At 41.5% G+C, this 18,237-nt stretch overlaps 1 protein-coding gene across 1 annotated transcript in view; it reads left to right on the forward strand.

Moving 5' to 3' along the window:
- The first annotated feature begins 539 nt into the window (after positions 1-539).
- sorcs1 (sortilin-related VPS10 domain containing receptor 1) overlaps positions 540-18,237 on the forward strand; it is a 36,909-nt gene continuing 19,211 nt past the window's right edge. The window contains exons 1-17 of the mRNA XM_077718187.1: positions 540-1,256; positions 11,105-11,172; positions 11,874-11,973; positions 13,240-13,398; positions 13,471-13,544; positions 13,766-13,830; positions 14,192-14,310; positions 14,403-14,492; positions 14,937-15,116; positions 15,187-15,333; positions 15,885-15,987; positions 16,123-16,199; positions 16,847-16,938; positions 17,194-17,301; positions 17,424-17,541; positions 17,686-17,819; positions 17,960-18,076. Coding sequence (XP_077574313.1) covers positions 699-1,256; positions 11,105-11,172; positions 11,874-11,973; positions 13,240-13,398; positions 13,471-13,544; positions 13,766-13,830; positions 14,192-14,310; positions 14,403-14,492; positions 14,937-15,116; positions 15,187-15,333; positions 15,885-15,987; positions 16,123-16,199; positions 16,847-16,938; positions 17,194-17,301; positions 17,424-17,541; positions 17,686-17,819; positions 17,960-18,076 — 2,309 coding nt within the window. The 5' untranslated portion in view covers positions 540-698. The remainder of the gene's footprint in view (positions 1,257-11,104; positions 11,173-11,873; positions 11,974-13,239; positions 13,399-13,470; positions 13,545-13,765; positions 13,831-14,191; positions 14,311-14,402; positions 14,493-14,936; positions 15,117-15,186; positions 15,334-15,884; positions 15,988-16,122; positions 16,200-16,846; positions 16,939-17,193; positions 17,302-17,423; positions 17,542-17,685; positions 17,820-17,959; positions 18,077-18,237) is intronic.

The following is an 18,237-nucleotide window of genomic DNA, read 5'->3' on the forward strand; positions in this document are numbered from 1 at the left end:
AAATGTCCACACATGTCCACACATGTCCACACATGTCCACCAATGTCCACAAATGTCAACAAATGTCAACAAATGTCCACACATGACAACAAATGTCCACACATGTTTACAAATGTCCACAAATGTCTACAAATGTCCAAAAATCTCCCAAAATCTTAACAAATCTCAACAAATCTCAACAAATTAAAGCTTATTGAAGCAGGTACCTCACTGGTGGAACTGGATCAGAAACCAAAACAAAAATCAGGAAAACCCCTCAAAGAGCCATATGGAGACCTTTGCATTTAAAAACTCAACTTCAACTTAAAAGAATAGATCTATAGAAGGTCAAACAAAGTCCAGAATACAAATCGACCACTTTGGATGTAATTATGAGTGCAAATTGTTTGATTAGCCACTGATTATCTGGTTAAAAAGGAAGAAAGTCATCCGTAAATGGAGCGTCTTTGTGGACAGAGGAGACATTCTTGGATTTGGATTCGACGGCAGCATCCGCCGCAGCTCCTCCCTCACTCCCTCTCTCTCTCTCTCTCCCTCGCGCTCACTCCTCGGCGTGCCTTCAGATCATCAAATTCTTCTCCTCGGACCACTTTTGGCTCCAGCGCACTTTTCCACCAGCGACCAGGCTGCGCCAAGGCGCCGTCGGTCGTGCATCCTCCACGCAGCGCACCGCACCGCGCCGTCCGGGCTCTGGGGAAATGGGATCGGATCCCAAGCGGTGGCCCCATGTGCTGGGGTGGCGCACCTTGTTGCTCTTCCTGGCCCTGCCGGGCGCCCGTCCCGAAATCACGTGCAGGTCGTGTCGACTCGGAAACGTCGGACCGGCGCGGGAGTTGCTGCTGACGTTCGGCGCCGAGGAAAGTCCCAGGGATGCCGACCAGGGGGAGACCGGGTCCCGGGAGGAGACCCCGCGGATCCGTCGCGCGTCTGGACACGACACGGATCTGGCGGACTTCTGGAGGAGCACCAAGACCCGGCGCGGAGCCGAAAAGCACTTTAACGCCGTCAAAGTTCCGCCTGACGACCACCCCGGCAACAGAAGGCGCAGGAGGAGGAGCGAGGGAATCGGACATGCGGTTTCTGGGGACAGGTTGAGGCGCTTGGGCGGCGAGGAGCGGGAGAGGGACAGGAGAGGTGGCTTTGGTTTTGGTGGTGGCGGTGGCGTGGAACTCCAACTGAACAGCTCCACTTTTGCCCTGAGCGGGGATTCTTCTCACAACCAAGCCATGGTCCACTGGTCCGGACGCAACAGCAGCGTGAGTCACACGTCTTTCATTTCCATGTTGACCGTTTGAGCGGTCGCCCTCATTGGTTAACCTCGTTTGTGGTCGCTCGGGAAGAGTGTCTGAAAGTGTGGGAATCTTTCCCCAACAAGTTAACCATCTCTCTCCAAAGTAAATGTGTCATAGAAGGAGAACAAAGAGGTTATCTATCGGTTTGCATTTCGGAAAAAAATTGGTGTTTGTGGACCAGGGATGGAAAGAAAAGCCAAAGGTTATTTTGTGACCAGGCTTTTGTCGAATGATGATGTCATTGTCGACCAGTGGGCTCTCCTCGAGCATTTTTATGATTGCTCTCGACGTATGTAGACGCTCAAATTTATATATTCTGTATGCATTGTGGTCATCTTCACTGGGCAGCACTGGATGGAGATTATTTTTCAATTTTACCAAATAAGATAAAAAGTGTTTTTTAATATACCACGTCATCTTTGTTAAATAGATTCACAAACTGGCTGTCAATGGAGGCTTTTCACCAAATCTATCGTTGACGAAAAATGATGCTATCTGAGTCTATCACGCTTTAAACATGTTTTGGAGATCAGCAATTCATTTCATTTTTTAAAAGAAAATATCCAGGAAAAAAATTTGAGAGTTTCATATCGAAGTACTGTTTCATGTCTAAGTACTGTTGAAAAAAGTAGATATTTATATATTAAACTCTCTCTCATGAGAATAATTTTGAGAACTGGTTTCAACAGTAAACTCTCCATCAAGCTATCAAACGTCTGGCGACCAAACGTCCGGTCACGAGGAGAACATGCAAACGAATGCTACGAAGCGGCGCTAAAATCCCCCCGTTTTGGCGCCCATGAACAAGAGAAGCTTTTTTGGAAGAGGGCCCCATCTGTGGTCGGAACGCCACTTGAAACGGGACGGGGGAAGTGGCGATGCATCTGGGCTTCCCAAAGTTCCCACATATGCTCCCGTCAGAAGGCATTTGCTTGAAGGCCGCTAGAAGCCGGCGGAATCCGCGTCCATCCCCCCCCCCCCAGGTGAACCTTTGATCAGCCCGGACTCAAATGTTGCCGCCTGGAACTTATCGCAATCCATCACCTATCAAATGAGCCTCTTTGCATGTTAACGCAACGTGGATTCTATTGACAAATCGATTTTATGTGGGCTGGACCATTTTAGATAGATTTTAGATTTTTTTTATGAATGGATTAAAAGAAATGGATTATAAGCCCTGAATATTCAGTTTTTTATAGATCTAAAACAATGTTTATTTTAGCTTTTTTCATATATAATTTTAGATTTTACAAAATGTTTTTTGAACTAAAAACACAGAAAAATGATTAAAAAATGACAATGATTGATTTAAAAGGGGGAAAATCAGGAAATATAATATACATCTCTACTTTTGATTTTAATTTCATCATAAAACAGAAATTCGGCAATTATCATTTACTTTTTTGGGCCGCACAAAATGATGCGGTGGGCCAGATTTGGCCCCCGGGCCGCCACTTTGACACCTATGCGGTAAACGATTGTCTAAAAATGATAGCGTTTTTGGTCCAGTGTATTATGACCATTTAGCTTTTATGTTTTAAAGCGAAAACTTTCCAAATATTCAAATAGAAAATACATTTTTTTAAAACCCATACAGCAAAGTTGCCTTTTTCAACTTCTACTTTTGGGTGACCTTCCAGCGAGGCGACAAACATCACGGTGCGCTTGGCAAAGTGCCGGCGGACTCTTCGCCAGGTGCCGCCGACGAGTTTTAGGTCCAACTTTGGCGTACATAACCTTGGGCGCGTCAAGTCACGGCCAACTTTGGTTTAACCTTTGACCTTCAGTGCCAAGTTCACAGCCAAGTTTGGGCTCACCTTCAGTTTATAGTATCTTTCTATCATCTCTCACCAGTGGAAACCAGATCAATAAGTCATTATTACGAGCAAGGGATCATTTAAAAAAAATCTAATTGTTCGAAAGCTTTTAAATCGCAATTATCTCGTTTAAAATGAGAATTTAAGAAGTAGATTGTGAAAAACTCATCCCCCAAAATAAGGACGTTCCCACTAAGTGTGGGGAACTTTGTACTGATGAGAAATATATTCATCATATTTCATGCCTTTGCTTATTTTTTGATTCTATCATACAATGAAGTAAAAAAAATTGCTTTTTGGAAGAAGTTTTCTGCAGAAAACTGGAATTTTGGGTCTAAATCGTCATGAAGAGTGAAATTAAACTTAATTGTACTCCCCCAATTGTTCATTTGGTCTCCGTAAATGTTGATGTAAAAGTTTGCCCACCCCTCAAATAAAACAAACTGCTTTTAGACCGTCATGTTAGAAGAAAAATGAGGAAAAATACTACCGCGCTTGGCCTTGTACCATGTAATGTCATTTGTAATGTCATTTGTACAATGGCATGGCAAATTTTCGGTTTGCGTGCGGGGTGCAAGGCAGCCTTGATTGCCGTAAAAATCCCGAAAGGAACAATCAATGGACAAAAGTACAAAGAGCATGGTCAGAGAAATGCATGCTGGGAAAAACTCTGGCCGACCACTTTGTCTTCACAATGCGCACGGACTCCCTCCTGCGGCTACGCCCACTTTGCCGCCCTCAAACTTACTTGCGCAAGAAAGTCAAAAAAAACTGCATTTTCAGGACCGTTTCAACCTGCAATATTTTATGTACAAACCAACTAACATTACTAAAGGTTCAGTCATAATAATTATCATAATAATAATAATAATACTAATAATAATAGATGGTCAGGCTAATTGGACTTTTGGTTATTCTATACAGCTTTATTTTTGGGCTGGTGTGAACAACAAAGTTCATTTTTCCTAGCGCTGTGGTGTCAAAGTGGCGGCCCGCGGGCCGAATCTGGCCCGCCGCATCATTTTGTGCGGTCCGAGAAAGTCAACTTTCTGTTTTAGTATCAAATTCAAATGAAGTGTATAGATATATATTAAAATTCCTGTTTTTTTCCCCATTTTAAATTAATCATTGTCATTTTTAATCATTTTTTTTCTGTGTTTTTAGTTTAAAAATCATTTTGTAAAATCTAAAAATAGATTTAAAAAAAAAACTAGAATAATTAATATGATAATAATTAGGTTTGGGTAGCCATTTTGAACTTGGAACTTGTGTTTAAGAATCCTGTGTGGCCTTCACTGTCCCCCCCCATGAACGTTCCGGTGGCCGTCCTTTCTCCCCCCGCCGCGCGTTTCCTGGCAGAAAGCCGTTTGCATTTTGATTTTTATTCCGCCAAAGCTTAGCCACATCTGTTTGGGAATTTGGCAAGCCGCGGAGCAAGGTGATGTCCTTGAACGCACCGTACGGTTAACGCAATGACAATGGCCGCCCCCAAACTTGATGCAAATCATCGCTTTGCCTCCAAAAAAACTTCCAAGTACCTCCTAAAAGTACAGGAGGGCAAAGTATTCCTTTACTAATGTTTGATTGCACGTGAATTTTCTACAAGGTAGAAATAAGTTTGAGTTTATAAGTCATTTTTTCCGTTTCCGTTGGTTCACAAGGGTCACCAGGGTGAGTTTCAATGTAATCAGCTTTGCATTGTTCTTCCTCAGAATGGACAAAAATTTTGCATGGAGCTTTCGGACAAAGCTTTTTTTTAGGAATGAGTTCTTTTTGTGTGAGAATTTTTCCATTTGTCGCCTTTTCTTTCCTTCCACTGGAACGCCGGGTTTCCTCACCTTGGCGCCGTGATAGCGTAACGGAGAGAAAAATATTGCATTGCTGGGGATTTCTTGGCGCTTCTTCCTCTCCCGGCCCGAGTTTTTGCTTTGTTCCTAATGACGGGTTTCCAAGGAGAAGACTCTTTCAAATTCACACCTTGGGCGAGCCTTACCCTTTCTGAACCCTCACAACTGCACTGACGCAGTGTGGAGGGGGTAGCGAGGGGGGCGGGGCTTACAGATACACTTGATGGTTGCGCGATGGCGGCACACTGCGGCTCCCCACGTTTATAATTTATACACAAATTATTTTCTAAACTAGCGCTTTCCAACGAGGCGTACGTCGATAGTAGTTTTTAATATAAGCCACACCCTTAAAATTGCCTTAAAATCATTGATTTTGACAATTTCTCGCATATAAGCCGCCCCCTGATTCACAAATTTCACCTTAAATATTCTTGTTTTTACCTAAAATGGAGTACAAATGTGTTACTTTGAAGGGAAATCATCGTACGTACTATTTCTGAGATATTGTATCAATCAAAAGTACATTATCAGGGTCATTATTCAAATTAATTCATCCAGTAAAGGTTGTTTTTCTCACTGCAAAACTGAAAATAACCAATACAAATAGTAAATGTTACATAGCAAGTCTTGTGAGCATATAAGCCGTAGCCTTGATTTGGTTATCACTATTTTGAGTTACAAATATGGCTTTTACGTGAGAAAATACAACATGTTTCCAAAAAAACAACCCAGAAAATGACAAAGCAGCTTTATCCTATAGCTACTCCGTTCGCGGAATTGACCGAATCGGACCAAATCGGGTCCCTCTCCGACCAATGATAGGCCGTCATCGAAAGTGCTTAAAGCGGGGCATATGAATGACGCTTTAACGATTCTTTTTAATCCCGCCGAGAGAAGATTTGGCATTAAGCAAACATGATCAATCATTACGGGCCACCATCAATCATTAGCATGGATGAAGTCCACTTGGGTGCCAAATACTTTCCTCATTACTGGCAGAAATGGCTTCATAAAAAAGACAATTCATCACGGGCGCCGCCGCCGTCCCATGTCATCGGCGGCCGTGAATCCCAAAATCCAGTCGTATTTTAACGAGGTCTTCTCAATAATAATGTTCCCATCGCTCAAATTTAATCTGCCACAATTTCAAATGCGACACGGCTGATGACATCCGAGCCAGATACGGACAGATAGTTTATCAGAAGAAACTAAATGAAAGCCCTCATTTGTTTTTCCACCATATTTACCAATCAGGCATCACAAAAAATAAGAAAAATGGAGTGTAAAATATGCAAAAAGCCGATACTCATGACTAACGATCATTGTCAACAACCTCTCAAAGGTCCAGACGCTCAAATACATATTTATTGGCCACTCGGCAGCCAGAAGGGCAAATATTCTTTTCCTTGACCTCAGCTTCGGGGTTTTGTGTGGTCCGATAAGATACTGTATTTTCCCACGTATAAAATGCATCGTTTGATAGGGCGCAGTCTCAATTTCAGGTATTTTTATTCTTTTTTTGTCAATACATTGGACGCTTCTCAAGAATCGGCACTGGCATGACACTAGGCTAGCGTATGTTATGCTAGCATCCAGCGTACCTATGTTATGCTAGCCGCCAGTTTAGTTATGTTATACTATCCGCAAGTGTACCTATGTTATGCTAGCCACTAGTGTACCTATGTCATGATTTTCGTCAGTGTACCTATGTTATGCTATCTGCTAGCATACCTATGTTATGCTATCCGCCGCATACCTATGTTATGCTACCTGTAGAGTAAGTACATCCTGCATTTTTAAACCACCAATTAATGTTCCAAACATTTTTTTTTCAGTTACAATGAACTTTTGTTTTTGTGTGGGCAATCATTTTTAATTTTTCATTTTCCCAGACTGTACGCACAAGTTTTTATATTTGGAAACCCAAACTAAATCCTTTGGGAATGACATAAAAAGCGGGTTAATAGAACATTTTCCCCTCCATTGAGTCTAGATGAGGTCGTTTTAGGTGATGGTTAGGGAGGCGGGAATTTTGCAACACAAGAATTGATGATTTTTGATGGCACACCAACAAGGGCAAAAATGGAGAGCCATTTGGCATATGCTACTTTGACTGAAGCGGCCGACGTTGGGAATTGCAAAACAGTAATCAGTGGCCTCCTTCTGCCTCATAAAACATGCACACACTCGCCTAAATGTCTCGTAATGTCATCAAACAACAATACGCGCTGGTCAACGTAATAACACAAAATCCAATTGAACAAAATGGAGCCCATTGGACGATAAAACAAACGATTGTTCTAGAATGACATATATATATAGGCTTGTATTTCTAACATTTATGATCGAAACTGCGCCTCGCGGTTCTGAGACAAGGGGCTTCTTGCCTGGTCATGCGTGGCTTTTGTCCGGGTACTCCGCATTCCTCCCACATCCCCAAAACATGCATTGTAGGCCAGCAGGGTTGAACAGGCTAATTTGAACTATTGTCACTGCGCCCCGCCGTTCAGCGTGTCCCCCCGCTGCTGTCTGTAATTGGCTGGGATGAGCTCCAGCACCCCTGGTGAGAAGAAGTGTTGAAGCCCTCTCAGTTCATTGGATGATTTTAAGGATAGAGGTATAAACTCGGTCTCGAATGGAGAATGAGTTTGAATGGTGAAATTTGAAAGATGGCTTTTCAATGGAGTTTTTTTCATTTGACCTTCCAGGTCAGAGGGTAAAGGTCAAGCCTTTTGCCCTTTCTCTGGGAAGTTGACATGGTTTTTTTGTGCTTCCTTTAAACTGGACAAGTGTTTTTTTTCTGTGCTCTGCTTGAATTTGACATTTTTAATTTTTAGATGAAAATGATGGAAGTTTTGTGACCTTTTACGGCAAAATGTTTTGCTCCTGGACGAGATCCACGAATAAGAAAGTCAATAACAGATCTGTCCGTCACGGTGCCTTGTTCATAAAGCGTTTGTTAGCTATTAGCGGCTCCTCACGAGCTACTCGTCGATAAATGGATGGACTTAAGCAGGGATTACATTTGGGGGTTAAACGCTCACAACTTCATCTTTTCTAATCGCCGTAACGCCATCCTTCATCGGCATATCAACGTTGAAGCCAACGTTGATATGCCCGATTAAGGATGGCGCTCTCCATGAAACGCATTTATGGCCCACATTGTTGGCGTAAAGCTTGTTAACATTATCATTGTTGTCTCAAACATGAGTCAGAGTGAGTAAAAAATAAAAGGATTACCGGATTTTTTGGCATATACGCCATATTTGTCGCTAAAAAAATGATGACTGAATCGAGGGTAAGGCTTATATGCGCATAAATTAGACTTGACATGCACAGAATGCCATAGCGGAAAAGACAATGCGGTCGATATAGTCATTTATTTCAAAATAGAGAAAAAAATAAATGGCTAAAATGCTAAAAAATATATATTTTGACACCCTTGAATGAAATTTAAGAAAAACAATTGAGCATATCTTGCATACTGAATCTCAAAAATATCCTAGCGATGATTTTTCTTCAGATTTTCCCTTTAAAATAACACATTTGCACTCCCTATTTAAAAGCATGAATATTTACGTGAAAATTGGGAATCAGGGTGCGGCTTATACGCGAGTTATTGTCAAATTCAACTATTTTAAGGGTGTGGCTAATATGCTAGAAAAATGCAGTAATTGCGATATGAATTGTGACTAAAAGTCGGTTGACAAAACTATTTTTATATCATTATTAATGCGTAGCTATTTTCCGATGGCGTATCGCCCAATGTAGCATTTGCATTTTCCACGTTTTGCCCTCTACCAAGAACATCTGTCGGGCCTCCAAAAGCAAGTCAATGCTAATTCCCGACATTGTGCACCTCCCTACTTTCTTAATCACATTTGCCAGCTGTTTTTTTTGCAGCCGTTGGGACGTTTGCCACCTCGGAGACGTCTAATTACGCCGTTTTGGTGACAACGTAATGGAGTGTCGGAGAAGGCGCCCAAGATTTCTTTTGCCTTTGGCCCAAACTGACTCCGCGCCATTACAGATTACCGCTCGCTTTACTTAATGACGATCAAACAAAAGATTGGCCGCCGGCCGACTTTGAATTCTCGCTATGATTTAGCCAGATTATCATACACGTTGACTTGTGGAATATTGCGTTTTTACCGACCCAAAGGAGCTTTCCCAAACGACACCAAAAGTGTTCTCGCATGGATAGGCCATTTGGAAGTCCCCGTTTTTCCTTTTCCCATTGTTAGCTTTGTCAATAATTCTACTTTCTCCTGCGCATTTAAAGCCATAAATCAAAACAATTCCAAACTTATTGATTCATCCAATTGCGTAAGAAAAAAATCTATTATTTATCTGCGATTCCAATTGAAGAAAGCACCCCAAAACATTTAAAAAGCGCCTTAGATGAAGAGTGATGTTCTTCTCGGCGTGTCCAAGTTGTCCAAAAGCCAGCCTGGGCCGTCCGTCCGTCACTGGCGTCTGTCTTTAGCACGGGAAAAGCCCAGCATCCTAATTGGCGCGCTCTGAGACGGAACATATGCACTTTCCGGTGGGAGAGCATCTGACAGGACGTCTCACCCAGGACTGCCCACAGAGCGTCCACACGGCGTCCACACAGTGTCCACTGTGTGTCCATATGCCTCAGACAGAAGGACGCTGCCCTTCAATTCAGAAAGCCCAGTCTTATGCAACCACCTATTAGCTCATTCTTTCATTTTTTTAAACCGCTTATCCTCACAAGGCACGCGGGGGGTGCCGGAGTCTATCATAACTAACCACAGGCACCAGCCGGGGGACATCCTGAATAACAATAGCAGGAGACAAAGGACAACCAATCATAGTAGGGGCAATTTAGAGTGATCCATTAGCTTAGCAAGCGTGTTTTTGGGAGGAAACCAAAGTACCCGTACCAAAATGTCAAAATTAGAATTAGGTTTAGTGTGAAGTTAAATTAAATGTATTTTTGAGTGAGTGTGCGTCGTAATCCAAGTTCATTTCAATTTGAATTTATGTTATGTTACGAACGCGTTGCCGTGCAAAAAGTCTACGCAAAACCTGTCTAATTTAAATAATATTAAACACACTTTAGTAGTATTAAACCACTAGTAATTTGTTACTTTGTTAATAGATGGCGAATTAGAACCAATCAAAATGTTTTTGCAATCCTATCTCCTGTTTTGGGTGTTTTTTTAGGGGGCTCCCAACAAATTAATTAGTTTTTAGTTCATTCCTATCACAAACAATAGAGTAAATTGACATATGAGCTCAATCCCGGACCAAATTAAGCTTGTATCTTGAGGTAACAATGTACTATATTATCTATACACACACGATACCTTGTATAAAAGAGTTGTTGTGAACTGTTTCAATTTTGTTCATTTGACAAGAGCACAATTTAAAAAGTAAAGAATTAACAATTTGATAGGAAACCAGTGGGGCAAGTGTCCATTTCTGGAAAGGTCTGGTCTAATCCGGTTTAAACATTTAAGGTTAACCATCCGCCCGACCGGGTCAATTCCATCCAAAGTGACAAGATTGTCTTCCCCGGTCCCTCTTCATCAACTCCAGCTCATTTTCTCCGGCGCCATTAAATAGCGAGGAGGCCAACGCGGCGCGCATTTCAAGTCTTTTGGGCCCTGCGGATGTTTCCTCACGCTTAATAATAAACAATAATAAATATGGCACAGGCCCCAAACAAGCAATCTGTTATTCTTGCCCTCACAGGAATGCCTGGAAAGTCTTTGACAAAGTCACCCAAGTCATTCGGCGCCCCCGCCGCTCCGATAAATCGGCTGTCGAGTGACAAAAATGGCCGATCTTAGCCCATCATATTTTGGATGATGGTCCATTTTTAGGAGATGGGATGCATTACGACTACATTTTCATGGAAGGATGCACCAGTCAATGATTTTATGCTTGAAACCGTTTATTATTTTGGAAAGTAAGGATTGAAATAAACTGAAATTCATCTTTTAGGGATGCCATCCTTTTAAGTGTTTTCATGACAAAAAACTTCAATTTGTCCTGAATAAGTGGACAATGAAAAAACTTTATTTTCTTAAAAATGGTGGTCAAACTTTTTTATAGGCAATTTTTTTGTGGGAAATATATGGACCTGTATTGATTTGACAATTTTTTGTATGTTTTTTAGGTGATTTTGATGCTGACCAAGTTATTTGATTTCAACCTCAACAGTGTGACGGAAAGCTCACTATGGCGGTAAGCTGAAATTCTATTTATTTAAACATCTTCTTTAAAAAATAATACTACCGTATTTTCACGGCTATAAGGCGCACTTAAAAGTCTGAAATTTTCTCCAAAATAGACAGAGCCCAAAATAATCCAGTGTGCTTTATATATGGAAAAAAATAAAGTGTCATTCATTGACGCTGCGCCTTATAATGCAATGCGCCTTATAGTCGTGAAAATACGGTATGTTATGTAAAAAAAAAAAGAGTCATTTGATTAAAATATGAACTCTCTGATGTGTTGTACCGCAATGGAAGATCATAAATATTTGATATCATATTATAATGATGGCCTATTGTACAATGTATATTATATTCAGCTTCAGTTTGTTAATTGCTTTTTCTGCCTTCACTTTAATCTCTCGCCAAGTCAAGCCATTTGAGAAATACATTCAATTTGGCATTGAAAAGAGGCTCGTGACAAAATGGCAAATTCTGTCTTATTGAAAATAAAATAGAAGTATAAACTGAAAACGTGATCCTATGGGAAAAGGAAATGGGAGACTACGACTTGGTACAGAATCAAGTTTGTTTTGGTTGTCCTCCGGGAGTTGACATTAAGAGACGCTGACAATTATATCAGCGCCGTAATGCGTGTCATCTCCCGCTAACAAGGAGTCATTAAATTGCATTTTTCAAACACTCATTTGACCTTTTTGGATCACGTTTCAGCTCCACCGACTACGGAGCCACCTACCAAAAAGTCAACGACAAAGTGGGAGCCAAGACCGTTCTCAGTTATTTGTACGTCAGTCCAAACAACAAAAGAAAGGTACATACACATTGAAATTCATTCTGCTTTGAAAAGCCATTGTTTTAATGGCTATTGTTCACATTTTTAAGGGTTTACTTTGTAGTATTATGGCCGGATTTGGGTTTTTACACGTAAAATGCAAAACAAGTCGAGTTACAAAACCACTCTGGGAGCCTATTAATTCCGTGAGAAGATGTATATGTTTTTGTTGCTCAATCTGTCCAAAAAGCAGGCATAAATCCAGTATACCTCGTTTTTATACAGAGTATTTTATATACTGCAGCGAGGACTGCATGACTTGTCGGGTCTGTGACGGGTCTAGGTGGTCCTAAATATCAATCAGGCTCCGACGGTAAATGCCCGATCGCATCAAAAGAGCGGCGGCGTTCGTTTCATCCTGGCGTCTCAAACATCTGCGAGCACCTCGGCGGCGACGGCAGGAAGAAATGGTGTCCTCAGTCCTCTGATTAGCCTGTCAACTGCCTTTGCTTTCATGTGCTGGATTTGCAGGCACAGAGTTTTCAGGCTTTATGAATATTCCCAGCGTCAAGTAGTCACCACCACCTTGCGTGCGTCTGACAAAGCGTCACAGCTGAAAGATGCCACCGCGTAAAAAGATGTTGCACAGATGCTCATCTGGTGCCATAGGACAGACTTTGACTAACTTTTTTTCAGCTGCCTTTTTGCATTGAAATAATCGCTGAAAATCTTCTCATTTAAAACTATGTCGTCTATATTAGCATTATAAAGTCGTTCTCATCAAAGTTTTATGTACCGTAAAAACAGGAAAATGACTTTAATCTCATAATATTACAAATTGAGTCTTGTTAGAGTGGAATCTATGATTTCAAATTTCAATTTTAACCTTGTAATAGTTAAATTTTAATCTCTAGATATTGAGATTTCTCTGAGATTATCACAATGTATGACTCCTTATAATTTCCCAAAGCATTGCACATTGGGAGTACAATTAGCCAATCGCTAAACGGGCAACTTTCTCATTTTAACAAACATCCACCAAATGAATTGCCTCCAGAAGCGGTTTTGTAACTTGAATGTTTTTTTGTAAGTAGAGACGTACTTTACAAGTAAATCCCCCAATCAGCTCTAACTCAACCAACAAAAACTTGTAATAGTCCATCAAATTTGTTATGAAATATGTGCAAAAAAAGAGAGAAAACTTGCCTTATTAAGCTAGTAAAAGGAAAAACAAATACATGCAAAGACGTTTTTCCAAGTTGTTCCATCTGAAAACATACCATAACTCCATTTTCCCACTTATAGATCATGCTCTTAACGGACACTGAAGTGGAGAACAGTCTTCTGATCAGTTCCGACGAAGGAGCCACCTACCAAAAGTACCGTCTGGACTTCTACATCCTCAGCCTGCTCTTCCACCCCGAGCAAGAGGACTGGATTCTGGCTTATAGTCACGACCAGAAGGTCAGCACACATTGCCTACGGTGGTAAATCATCAATACATGCTCAATGGGGTTTGCGCCTGGTTTCTTCCAGCTGTACAGCTCGGTGGAGTTTGGGAGAAGATGGCAAGTGGTTCACGAAAGAGTGACTCCAAATCGTTTTTACTGGTAAGTACGGATGTCAACACCTGATTGCAAATTGAAATTAAATTCTAAGACGTCCAAAGATTTACATCACTCTTCCTTTCCAATTTATATTTCATCCATCATGTGTTTTTTTTTTTTTTTTTATTAAACTAAGAGCATGCTTCCAGGAAAGCTTGGATAAATGACTTTCCGTCTTTTAATGACGTCAACATGGCGTGTTATTTTAATTCTTTCTATTTCAGGTCCAAAATGGGTTTGGACAAGGAACCGGGATTGATTCACTTGGAAACCACAAATGCCGAAGGACGTGAGTAAATATTTCCTAGTTTGTTTGTTTGTTTTAACAACCATATGTTCTAACATTTACTCCGTAAAATAATGACTCGATCAAGGGTACGGCTTATATGCGGACAAATTCGACTTGACATGCACATAAAATGATAAACAAAATTAATTTTGACGTCTATGAATGAAACTCAAGAAAAATAATCATAGCATTTCCCCTAAATTCAACGTTTTGTGATCTGTACAATTTGAACTAAAACAAAGCATTTGCCTCTTGGCTCACCCACTCCAAATTCAGCATCCACATTCTGGTCATTTTGGGTGGGTTGTTTATCTTCATTGGTCGGATTCATTGATTAATTTTGTATTATTTTTGTAAACAGAGGGCATGTACGTCACCTGTAAGCTTCGCAACTGCACGAACGGCAACAAAGGCAAACCTTTCCCAGGCTACATCGACCCCAATTCCCTCGTAGTCCAAGACGAGTACGTCTTTGTCCAGGTGGGTCTTTCACCGTCCTAATTACTGTAGTATTTGTGCTAGAATATTTTTTGATTATTTCTTTTACGTCCCATGTGTTTGTCTTGTTTTAGGTATCGACAAGAGGCAAGCCAATCTACTACGTGTCTGCCAAACGAGACGTCTTTTCGCCAATGAAACTGCCAAAGTACACTCTGCCCAAGGTAAGCCACCAACACACAATTCAATTTTTATACACACGGTACTGCTTTTTTTCCACTAATCTGCTGCTTAAATGGCGATTTGTCGGATGGTTAGCCAAACTAACCAACCAGCTTGGCGTGGCCAAAACGTCGACATGCCAATTTGCCCACGGTTCGTTGTTCAAACCAGTTCAAACAAAAATACTGCTCGATGCTTACAAATGTTCACCAAAATCACTGACTGACACTTACAAAATGTAATACTTTTTATGGCCCTCAACCAAGGGGAAAATATTAGTTTTAGACGTTTGGTCGCCCGGACGTTTGGTCGCCTGGACCTTTTGACAACATGACAGAGTTTACAGCTGGGATAGGCTCCGGAAACACCCGCGGATGAGAAAATGAATGAATGGCATGTCTTTTGCTGTCTTTTGCTGTCTTTTGCTGTCTTTTGCTGCCTTGCAGGACTTGCACGTTATCAGCACTGACGAAAATCGCGTGGTGGCGGCGGTGCGGGAGTGGAACCAAAACCAAACGTACAATTTGTACGTGTCCGACACGTCGGGCCTCTACTACACTCTGGCTTTGGAGAATGTGGTCAGTAGCATGGGCCCCGAAGGAAATGTCATGGTGGATCTATACGAGGTAAACGGCTGCTGATCTTCTCAATTCGCCCAGTGCATTTCGATTGACTTTCTGTGGCATTTTGTTTCAGGTGGCAGGGATAAAAGGCATGTTCTTGGCCAATAACAAGAAGGATAATCAAGTGAAAACCCACATTACGTACAACCGGGGAAGAGACTGGAGCTTGTTGCAGGCCCCCAGCAAAGACCTGCGAGGCAATAACATCCACTGTATGCCGGTAAGCCTCTCTTTTTCAGTCCATTTTCCATAATGTGGAGTCATCATAAAAGCCACGGTTCACTTGGAGTCTCTGTGGCAAGAATGAGACGCTAAAAATATGCTTTAACGAAAAATTCTTTTAAAAATGACTCTAAATAAAAGAGAAAACAATATCCCAAATATAAGAATTTGTGCTTGCAGATTTGATGTAAATATGGCGACACACACAAACGGGAGCAGTTGTTTTGTTCTTGTTGTTTTTTTTGTTCGATTTGCCATTCTGTAGCACGCTCGGCCTTCTCTGGACATCACGCAGCAATTCGTCAGGATATGTCAAGCTTTTAATAAACCTCTAAACAGCCTGTCAGCGCACGGCCTGAATTACTGGCATTTTGCAGGGCCGGTAATGAGAATTGTGCTGTTAAAGGTTAACCAAATCAAAACTACTGCCGTCATGACTGGCCCGCATGGAAATGGCCACCACAGAAGATTCTTTACGCCGCAACATTGTCATCCCAGGACAGAATGAATAAGAGGGAATATTAATGTTTTGTTTTGTTTTGTATGCAGCCATATTGCTCGTTGCATCTTCATCTTCACGTCTCGGCCAATCCCTACGCCTCGGGCAACATCGCCAGCCGTGATTCGGCGCCCGGGATCATCGTGGCGTCCGGTGAGCTCGCCGAAAACTTTACAACATTTTGATAATATTGCACATCTTGTAGTCTTCTGGCTAGATTGTAATGAATGAATGAGCCATTTTTCTAGCTATTGTCCATTGACACATTGTCATTTGTTTGCATGAAAGGTTCCTTCGGTTCGGAGCTGACCAACGCCAACATCAGCGTTTACATCACCTCCGACGCGGGCAACACGTGGAGACAGGTGAAGGGGCGCAACGTATTTTTAGTCATAAGCTTAACGTTTCCATCCGTTTTCTTCATGAAAGAATATCTGGCAACGTAGCAAACGTTTTCCGGGGGAAGAAAAAGACTGCTCACAAGAGTTGTTGTTATTTCAACCAAGATATCCAGGATGATCTTTAGATTAGATTAGGTTAAATTAGATTAGGTTAGGTTAACTTAGATTGTGTTAGATTAGGTTAGGTTATATTAGATTAGGTTAGATTAGATTGGATTAGATTAGGTTAGATGAGGTTAGATTTGGTTAGTTTAGGTTAGATTAGGTTAGGTTGGATTAGATTAGGTTGGATTAGGTTGGATTAGGTTGGATTAGTTTGGATTAGTTTGGATTAGTTTGAATTAGGTTGGATTAGATCATTTTTTTGTTTTAGATCTTTGTGTCAAAAATGATTTTGAATCATCATCAAAATGATATATAGTGCATTTTCGGACTATAATTCGCACTTTTTTTTTCCATCTGGATTTGAACTCAGTTGATTTTAGTGTTCAGAAAAGTTAGGCCAGATGTGAAAATTGTGGGTGGAGCAAGTGAGTGTATGGTTTTTATTTCTAATAGGACTTAAAATGACCTCTTGGCTGTTTCTCTCTGTCTTTGTTTTGACCCCGAAGATCTTCAACGAGGACTATGCCGTGCTCTATCTGGACCAAGGAGGAGCCTTGGTTGCCATAAGACACACCCCACTTCCCATCAGACACTTGTGGTGAGTTCTGCTTAAGTAGATGCCATTAGTCACACACACACACTCATTTCCTCAGATGGAACAAAAACAAATGAGTTTGTTGTCTAACTGCGGGGCGTCATTAAAGGAGGGCGACCTACCGGAAATCGAAAAAAAAACAAAATCGGCAATTGAAGGCGACAATGTTTGCTGACGTGAAGACGACGTGATCGAGTCGTTAAGCAGCTTTCGGTATCGTCGCGTCCCGCTCGTAACAATTGATTTTCACGTCCTCAGGCTGAGCTTCGACGAAGGACGCCAGTGGAACAAGTACAGCTTCACGGCCACGCCCCTTTTCATGGACGGCATGCTGGGGGAGCCGGGGGAAGAGACGCTCATCATGACGTGAGTTCGCCTTGGTTTGTGTTTGCTCATTTTTTGGGGCACGTTTGCCCCCATGAGTAGACATGTTTATTTGATTTTGTGTTGTTTAAATGGCATTAAAAAATGAAGGATGTGTGTTTCAGGATTTTTGGTCACGTCAGCCACCGGTCGGAGTGGCAGTTAGTCAAAATTGACTTCCGATCCATTTTCAACAGAAGATGCACAAAGGAAGATTATCAGATTTGGCATCTTCACAATCAGGTATTGACAACAGATTTCGCCAATACAGGATTACACCAAAAACACTTATTAAACAGTTATTGTAAAGTTCAGTGAACAATGTCAATGTGTGGTGCCTTCAAGTTTGTTGTGTTTTTTTGACACTCTTTTGAATTGCACCTGTAGGGGGAGCCCTGTCTTATGGGAGTGAAAAGAATCTACAGGAAGTTGAAACCCACGTCCAGGTGTGTGATGGGAAAAGTTTTCTCCGTCTTAGTGTCGTCGGGTCCTTGCGACTGCACCGAGGCTGACTTTGAATGGTAAGCAAAAAAACTCTCATAATGATACAAAAACTCATGTTTTGGGTTTATTTCGCAATCATTTGTTCCAAAAGGATTTCAAAATAACAGTCAAAACACAAACATGTAACTTCTGGTCTTTGCTTGGATTTTTTTTTTAGTGATTATGGCTACGAGCGACGGACGGACGGCAGGTGCGCTCCGGCTTTTTGGTTCCACCCATCGGCCGTGTCCAAGAGTTGCACCGGCGGGTCGACGAGCTTCCTCAACAGCACCGGGTAAATACAACGCTAAAATGAATTGTACTTTATGGACCAGACAGGGCTTAAAGGAAGGAATTATGGGTTATGGGTTTTTAAAATAGATTAGATGAGATAACTTTATTAATCCCATATTCGGGAAATTTCACTGTCACAGTAGCGAGAGGGTGAGAATACAG

The sequence above is a fragment of the Stigmatopora nigra genome, chromosome 6 (genome assembly GCF_051989575.1).
Source record: "Stigmatopora nigra isolate UIUO_SnigA chromosome 6, RoL_Snig_1.1, whole genome shotgun sequence".
Taxonomy (NCBI): Eukaryota; Metazoa; Chordata; class Actinopteri; order Syngnathiformes; family Syngnathidae; genus Stigmatopora; species Stigmatopora nigra.